The sequence below is a fragment of the Dromiciops gliroides genome, chromosome 3 (genome assembly GCF_019393635.1).
Source record: "Dromiciops gliroides isolate mDroGli1 chromosome 3, mDroGli1.pri, whole genome shotgun sequence".
NCBI lineage: Eukaryota > Metazoa > Chordata > Mammalia > Microbiotheria > Microbiotheriidae > Dromiciops > Dromiciops gliroides.
This window is the reverse complement of record NC_057863.1, coordinates 582517793-582526513: the sequence shown is the minus strand read 5'-3', so window position 1 is coordinate 582526513 and position 8721 is coordinate 582517793. Positions and strand designations below refer to the sequence as shown.

General features: G+C 36.7%; 1 protein-coding gene across 1 annotated transcript; it reads right to left on the bottom strand.

The window, feature by feature from the left end:
• Positions 1-2364: 2364 nt before the first annotated feature.
• On the bottom strand, positions 2365-3294 carry LOC122750597 (olfactory receptor 51A7-like). The gene has a single exon (XM_043997348.1). It carries the CDS (start codon positions 3292-3294, stop codon positions 2365-2367), a length of 930 nt encoding a protein of 309 aa, XP_043853283.1.
• Positions 3295-8721: the final 5427 nt, after the last annotated feature.

Genomic DNA, 8721 nt, shown 5'->3' with positions numbered 1-8721 from the left:
GCTCACTCCTCATTCCTTCTTTTAAACCATTCAGAAACAGTGTGCCATGGTACCATATTCTCCTCAAAATCCAAATGGTCTTGTGTCTTGTAAGTGTTGGATCATTTTCCTTTATTTTTCAGTATTTATTCATAAATGGCTGAACTTGTTTACCAGATCTGGAGGCCAGTTTTCCTTCTGTTTTTGTTTATCCTGTCAACTTTTATGTTTATGTTCAAAGTCTTTGAGTTTTCTTCTTCCTGAGATCTTTGGTAATTTCTGTCCCTTCCCCACCCCAACCCCACCCCTTTATTTTACTTTTACTCACTTCCTGACTCCTTTCCCTTTAATCATGGTTTTCTTGGGGCTAGAATATCAAATCACCTCAGCTTCCTTCCACACCAAGCAAATCATAATTCACCAGCCTAGGTCTTTGCCACAAGTGACTTTTGGTTGGTCAGAACTGGTCCCAGTTGGATGTTGTATTATTTTCCTCAGTCTTAGTGGAATGTTGCATAGCCACTCACATGTGAGGTGTCCTATCCTGGTAACCTGTGCTACTTCCTCTCTTCCTCAGTCTTCTGTTCCTCCACCAGCACTTCAGGACTTTTCAGTACTCGTATTCCATGTTACAGCCCTTAATAAGCTTTTGCTCCTGAAGGGCTATGGCTAATCTTGCTGTTGAGGCCTGAGGCAACTTCTACAGTCTGAAGACAGATTCTCCACAAGTCTGGAAAGAGGAAAGGGAAGACTGGAGTGTGACTATGGATGTTGATATAAATCTGTGTCAAGTCCTTTAATCTTTTAGTGCAGCACTGCTACTAGTAGCATGGGAGGAGGAGAAGCACTGTTGAGTGAGCTCAAGGTAGATGATTATCAGTTTCCATTTTGATCAAAGTATCTTTATTTTTTTTTTTTGACAGAGCAATGGAGGTTCTGCTTAAGGTCACACAGCTAGTAAGTGTCAAGTGTCTGAGGCCAGATTTGAACTCAGGCACTCCTGAATCCAGGGCTGGTGCTTTATACACTGTGCCACCTAGCTGCCCCTATCTTTATCTTTTATGAATAACTTCTGTTTTGGAAAGGTTTTAGAGATCATGAAGATCAAAGAAAATTACTAGTCCACCATCATGCTGCTCATATTACCCAAGTAGTGGAAGAAAAAGTTTTACTGGAAATAGAAAACAGAAGATATTTTATATAATTCTAAAGAGAATGCAGAGTCAACAGTTTTGTTTGTTTATGTTATTTTGTTTTATTCTGATTTTTTGAAAAGGGGAATGTCATGGTCATGTCTGGATTTTAGAAAAAAAAAACATTTTGGTAACTATGAGGAGGCTAGATTGGAGTACAAGTAGATTTGAGGTAAAGCAGGCCAGTTAAGAGGTTGTGCAGTTTCACTTTTACACAATTATACTTTTGCAGTTGTACAAGTGGGAGATGATAGGATCCTGAACTTGGAGAATTCCAAGGGATTCAAGGGATTTTGTGAAGGTGATAAGAAGGAAACAACAAGATTGGGCAACCAATTTAATATATAGCCTGAGTCAATTAGGAACCCCAAAATGGCAATGATGCTTTAAACCAGGGCAAGTGGAAGGGTAGTGGTGCTCTTGACAATAATGGGAATAAAAGTTCAGTTGATCCTATTATACAAAGAGAGAGGCGACTGTATCTGTATGAAAATCTCATATGACTCCTACTTACTTAATGCTAGAGTACTCCCTTCACAGGAGAGTTTTATGAATAACCAGTAAAACTTGGATCCATCTGTTTCATTCTTTCATCTAAGGGAACTCCTTTGACTGATTCATCATTTTCTGTGATCTTTCAGTGCTTAACTTCATTCTCTAGAGATTGAAGATAGACCATTATTTGTATCATCATTCACCATGCTTACTTTTGGTCTATGTCAATAGTCTTGTGTCTTCCATAGCAAGTATTCATTAAGGACAGAGTCCATTTCTGGTTTATGGCTTTTTCTAGCTAAGAGAGGCAGCAAGGTGGCTCAGGAGATAGAGTCTGGAATTAGAAAGAACTGAATTAAAATCCTGATTTAGACATCTATTAGCTGTGGGACTGTGGACGAGTCACAACCTCTCAGTCTCACCTTCCTCATTTCTAAAATGAGCATAATGATCTCATGTACTTCACAGGGTTATTCTGATGCAGCAATTGAGATGATGTATAGAAAGTACTTTCTAAATCTCAAAATTATATAGAAATCATACTATTAGTATTTTATATAGTTGAGGATTAAAAGATATAGTGGTGCTGCTGCTCTTTCTGTTGCTGCTGCGGATCTTATTTACACACACAAACGTATAGAGAAACATTATTTTTATCTCTTGATCAGTCATTTCCCAGAATTGGCCTTTATTTTTTTCACTTCAATCCAAGTCTTCCCAGAATCTTCTCACGGATTTGCCGTGTTTTTACACAATATACAATAGGGTTCATTAAAGGGGGAACCATCAGGAAGACATCAGCAATGATGATAATTGTCAAGGGAGATTTATGCTTGGCAAAGCGATGCATAGCAGCCAGGGTAATGATAGGAACATAGAAGATCAGTACAGCACATATGTGGGAGATGCAGGTATTGAGGGCTTTGAGACGTTCCCCATGGGATGCAATGCCCATTACTGTTTTTAAGATCAACATGTATGAAATCACAATGAACACAAAGTCAGACATCATGCAGAGGGCAACAAAAAACCCATAGATAAAGTTGATCCTGTTGTCAGAGCATGCCAATTTCATAACATCCTGGTGCAGACAGTAGGAGTGAGAGAGAAGTCTTTTCTTACAGTAGATCAGCCTCTTTAGAATGAAAGGGAGGGGAAGTACTAAGAGGATACTTTTAACAGCAAACACTAGTCCTAACAGAGTAACTCTTGCACTAGTAAGAATGGAGTTGTATCTTAGGGGATTGCGGATAGCTAAAAACCTATCAAAAGACATGATCAGCAAGACTGAGGACTCCATATCAGTGAAGCCATGGATAAAGAACTCCTGAGCAAAGCAAGCATCAGTGGAGATTCCAGGGGAATTGAACAAAAAGATCCTTAGCATAGTGGGTAAAGAAGAGAAGGACAGGCCCATGTCAGAGATGGCCAGCATTGATAGGAAATAGTACATGGGCTCATGAAGTGAAGGTTCTGTCTTGATGATGAAGAGGATAGTACAATTGCCAAGAGCAGCAATGATGTACATGAAACATATAGGAATGGATATCCAGATGTGCATATGCTCCAATCCAGGAATTCCAATGAGGAGGAAAGTAGAGACGATGCCTTCAGAGATATTCGACATGATGGCAAGAATGGTAATTTAAGCTCTTGAATCTGAAATGATATCCACAGAAATGGCTATTTGCTCTAATTTCTTCTTAGAATATATTTATAGCAAAGGGTTTAGTACAATAGCTGCTTTTATTGGGATATGTATACATACATACACATACATGTAAATGTGTGTATACATACATACGTACACACGCATGCACATACACACATGTATATATGATGATGTTTGTCCTTCATTTTCTTTTTTTTTTTTTTTTTTTTTTTTTAGTGAGGCAATTGGGGTTAAGTGACTTGCCTAGGGTCACACAGCTAGTAAGTGTTAAGTGTCTGAGGCCGGATTTGAACTCAGGTACTCCTGACTCCAGGGCCGGTGCTCTATCCACTGTGCCATCTAGCTGCCCCTGTCCTTCATTTTCAAAGAGGACTATGAAATGGGGGTGATGTCATGACTTGTGAATTGGATTTAAGTGAGGTAGGGCTGTGCAAAGTCACTAGCCTCACTCTTTCCTCCAGAGCCATCTAGGTCCGATAGCAAGATATATATCAAGATAACTGGAGAAGGCCTTGGATATTTAAGGTATCTGGGATTAAGTGACTTACCCAAGGGTCAAATAGCTAGAAAGTGTCTGAGGTGAGATTCCAACTCAAGTCCTCCCAACTTCAGGGCCACTCTATCCACTGTGCCACCTACCTGCCTCTCAGATGTATGTATGTATGTATGTATGTATGTATGTATGTATGTATGTGTACATACATAATGTTAAGTAATGAGAATTAAAGAAGGGAGAGAATTATGTTAAGGAATAATTATATAGATATAAAGTCATTAAGGAATACATGTGTATATATGTGCTGTATATATATAAATGTATGCACGTACAAGTATATGTGTATGTGTGTGTGTGTGTGTGTGTGCTAGGTGGTACAGTGAACAAAGTTCTGGGCCTGGACTCAGAAAGATTCATCTAACTATGTGACCCTGGGCAAATCACTTAACCTTCTTTGCCACAGTTTCCTCATGGGTAAAATGAGCTAGAGAAGGAAATGGCAAACCACTACAGTATCTTTGCCAAGAAAACCCCAAATGAGGTCATAAAGATTTGCACACAAGTGAAATGACTGAACAACAAGTGTGTGTATATGTCTGTGTATACCTTCTTATGTCAAGTAGGACAAGAAATTCCCTCTTCCAACGAAGGTCAGCAACTTCTATGAAATTTATAGTCTTAGAGAGTTGCCTAGAGCATTCTGAGGCCAAGTGATTTGCCAAGCATACTGTAGACAATAAGTGTTAGACTAGACTTGAACACAGGTCTTCCTGGCTTTAAGGACAGCTCTCTATCCATTATGCCAATAGTGTCAAACTCAAATAGAAATGGATCCCTTCAGCCCACACATTGACTTAGTAAACTAAAAATTAACACTATTTGTTGCATTGTGATTTTATTTATTTTGTGAAACTTTTCAACTTTTCCCAGTTACATGTTAATCTGGTTTCTATACAACCAAGTTTGATACCGCTGTATTACATGCACTAAGCTCCCCATGGAAAGTAGATTGATATTTTAAAATATAAACAAATATTTTGGAGTTTCCAATTAAATACTGAACTTCTACTAGGACCCCTGTTTCCTTTTCTTTTCCTGCTGGGGGCTTATTGATAAAGAGAAGATGGGGTCCTGAAAGGAATCACCCTTACAAAAAAGGTCAAATGAGGAGCTAACTTTCAAAGTATTAAACTTATTGAGTGACATTCTATGAATTTTTAAAATTTCTTTTAAAAAGAATTCTGAAATATCAGTTCTTCATTCGATTTTTATTCAAATGACTTTTTTAACTTCTAGAAAGTTCCAAATTTTCCTCTTGATGGCAAACATTGTGTGGTGGAGAGAATTCCAGTAAAAAAAACTGGGATTTTTGTTCTTTCCCTTAATAGCTAAATGTCATTGAGCAAATTGTATTACTTCTTCTTTTTTTTTTTTTTTAGTGAGGCAATTGGGGTTAAGTGACTTGCCCAGGGTCACACAGCTATTAAGTGTTAAGTGTCTGAGGCCGTATTTGAACTCAGGTACTCCTGACTCCAGGGCCGGTGCTCTATCCACTGTGCCACCTAGCTGCCCTTTGTATTACTTCTAATAGTCACAGTGTGTGTATGTATGTGTAAATGTAGATGTAGATGTGTATATAGACATATACCTATATGTATACACCCAAACATGTGCATGTGTATATATATATATGTGTGTGTGTGTGTGTGTGTGTGTGTGTGTGTTTAGATAGACAGATAGAGATATTGTTTGTACATATTTGTTTGCCTATTGCCTCCAACATGAAATTATGAAATCCTTGAGGGAAAAACTGTTTTTGCCATTTTGGGGTGTCCTAAGCATTCTACACAACACCTAACACACAGTCAGTATTTAATAACTGCATCTAGACTTGATTTTACCAATAAATATTTAAATCATTTAGGTAGCATTATTATTTTTAGTATATTGGGGTATTGGTATTTATTTATTATGTATATTGATATATTTATTATATTATTGTATTTTATTATAGTTCTGTTGTTGTATTAAGATCCTCCAACTTATTTAAATTATTCTCTATTTCTTAAATTTATTTTGGAATTGTATTATATAAATGAGTTTACCCTAGTAACCTGATTGATTCTAAGATATTGTAAAATCTTTTTGAATATAATTTATTTTTTATTATTTATCTTTGGAATTTGTCTTGGTATAAAGATATGGCAATAGCTTATGTGGATTTATTTTGTATCCTTTTATTTTACTATTGGGAAACTAGGTGGCATAGTAGATAGAGTGCTGGGCCTGGAATCAGGAAGACCTGAGTACAAATCCAGCCTCATACATGTGACCCCAGACAAGTCACTTAACCCTTTTTTGCCTCAGTTCCTCATCTGTAAAAGGACTTGAAGAAGAAAATGGTAAACCACTCAAGTATCTTTCCCAAGAGAACCCCAAATGGGGTCACAAAGAGTCAAAAATGTCTGAAAAACAAGTAAAACAAAACACAAAATGTGATCATTACTTTTTTTCAATTAGCTCAGTTTATTGTCAAAAGAGTTACTGATTGTCTCAATTTGCTTCTTTTATCTTTCTCTGGTTTTCAAAGTAAACCATCATGGAGTCAATGAGAAAGGATATTTATATCTCCTCTTTGCTCGTGCATAATTCTTTAATTGATTTTTCCTTTGCCTTTTTGCTATCAAAGTATTTCTGGAATTATGCCAAATAAAGACTCAGAAAAAGGGGAATATTTTCTTTCTTCATGTATTTACTGGGAATGGTTCTACTATTTGCTTCTTGAAAATAATAATAGTTTGGTTTTTTAATTGTTTTACATAATATAAATGTATAATATAATACATAAATTAACTGATTTAATAATTTACTTATTTATATCTTGTTATATATTATATAATTATTTTTAATAAATTTAAAAGAAAAATATACTCCCTACATCATACATCTATCCTTAAGGATCTTCAAATAGAATATATACCCAGGGTTTATCTAAATAGAAAAGGGAGAGGTATATTTGCTTGCCTGTTTCTGGCTCATGTACTAAAGGGATATATGAGATTTACAAGCTCCTCTTATTTCTTCAATTGTATGGGAACATTATTCAAAATACTTAAAAATCCTCATTAGACCCTGGGCCAAGACAATGGAGATCCTCATTAAGTGGATAGACTCTGATTACTCTGATAACCCACTCTCATTCAAGGCTCATTCTATCTCAAACACTGGCCCTATCATTTCAAAGAATAAAAGCAAAGGAAAGGTGGATGGAAAAAGAACTTATAATGTTATCATCCTTTTTACACTGTTATGGTATCTCCGTTTTTATGTCTATCTGGACTCTATCATATCCCTCTCGTGTTACTCCATAGTCTCAGCAATCACAGCCTCCAATATGTGGATAAACAAAATAAATAGGAAGTCCTCTAATAGACCAAATGAAGCCTATTTAGCAAACTTTCTGTCTGATACAACATAGTGTTATTGCTCCCAGCCATTATGTCTGATGTTATATGCCCCCTTCTCTCTGATAACTGCAACCACCCTGGTATGAGTCCTCATCTCCTCATGATTATACCTACAGTAGCCTGCTGATTGATATCATTCTTTCAATTCTCTCCCCAGTTGCAGTCTATACTCCACTTAGCCCTCAAATTAATCTTACTAAAGCAAAGATACATACATACACACACACACACACACACACACACAATTCAATAAAATCTAGTGACTCCTTGTTACCTCTAGGATCAAATATAATATCCTGTTTGGCATTCAAAAACTTTTACAACATGCCCCCTTCTTATCTTTCCAGTCATTTTACACTTGACTCCCTCCCATGTGCTCTGTTTACCACTGACACCGTCTTCCTTGCTGCTTCTTGAACAAAGCACTTCATCTCCAGATTCCATGTATTTTCACTAGCTACTCTCCATGTCCAGAATACTCTCATCTCCACCTACTGGATTTCCTTGTGCACTTCAAGTCCCAACTAAACTCCCATTTTGTACAATAAGCCTATCCTAATCTCCCTTAATTCTAGTGTCATTCATCTACTGATTATCTCCCGTTTATCCCATATATAGCTAGTTTGTACATAGTTGGGTTTTTTTATGTTGTTTCCCTCATTAGACTGTGAGCCCTTTGAGGGAAGAGACTATCTTTTTCTTTTCACTAGCACTTAAATAAGTGCCTTGCACATAGAAGGTATTTAATAAAGGCTTGTCTGAATGACTGCTGATAATCATTTCTCCAAGCAACCCAGTCCATATTTTTTCAATTAATGAGCATTTACTTTCCATCCTTTCCACCTCTGCCCCACTCTCATTCCTGAAGAAAAAAAAATTGACCATGTCCCAAAATGTGTTTTATTCTGCATAAATATTTAAATAATTCATCATTTAAGATGTTGGTATAATTCTTCATTATCAATTATCTAAACCCAATCAGGAACATCTGTACATTGTTGGTGTAGCTCTGAACTGATCTTTTCATTTTTGAAAAAAATGTTGAACTATGTCCTAAAAGTTCTCAAACTGTGTATACCCTTGGACCCCTTGATAACTACCAGACCTATACCCTGAAGCAATCAAAGAAAGAATAAAAGGTCCTATCTGTACAAAAATATTTATAGCAGTTCTCTTTAAAATGGGATAGAACTGTAATATAAGGGAATGTCCGGTCTATTGTTGGGTCCCTTTCAGAATGCCAATTAATGTTAACTCTGTCATGTTTACTTCTGCTTATTTATTCTCCATCCCCTATTTCCACTGAACAGAATACACAGGTCTAGGAGCAAATAAGAGGCTTGGGGAGGAATGTCTGCCTGAATAGAAGGAGGTAGGATAATTTCTCCCTTAGGCTGCCTTCCCAAACAGTTCTATTTC

Excerpts from the sequence above, each read along its gene's own strand:
- LOC122750597 (XM_043997348.1), bottom strand. The coding sequence starts at position 3,294 with ATGTCGAATATCTCTGAAGGCATCGTCTCTACTTTCCTCCTCATTGGA.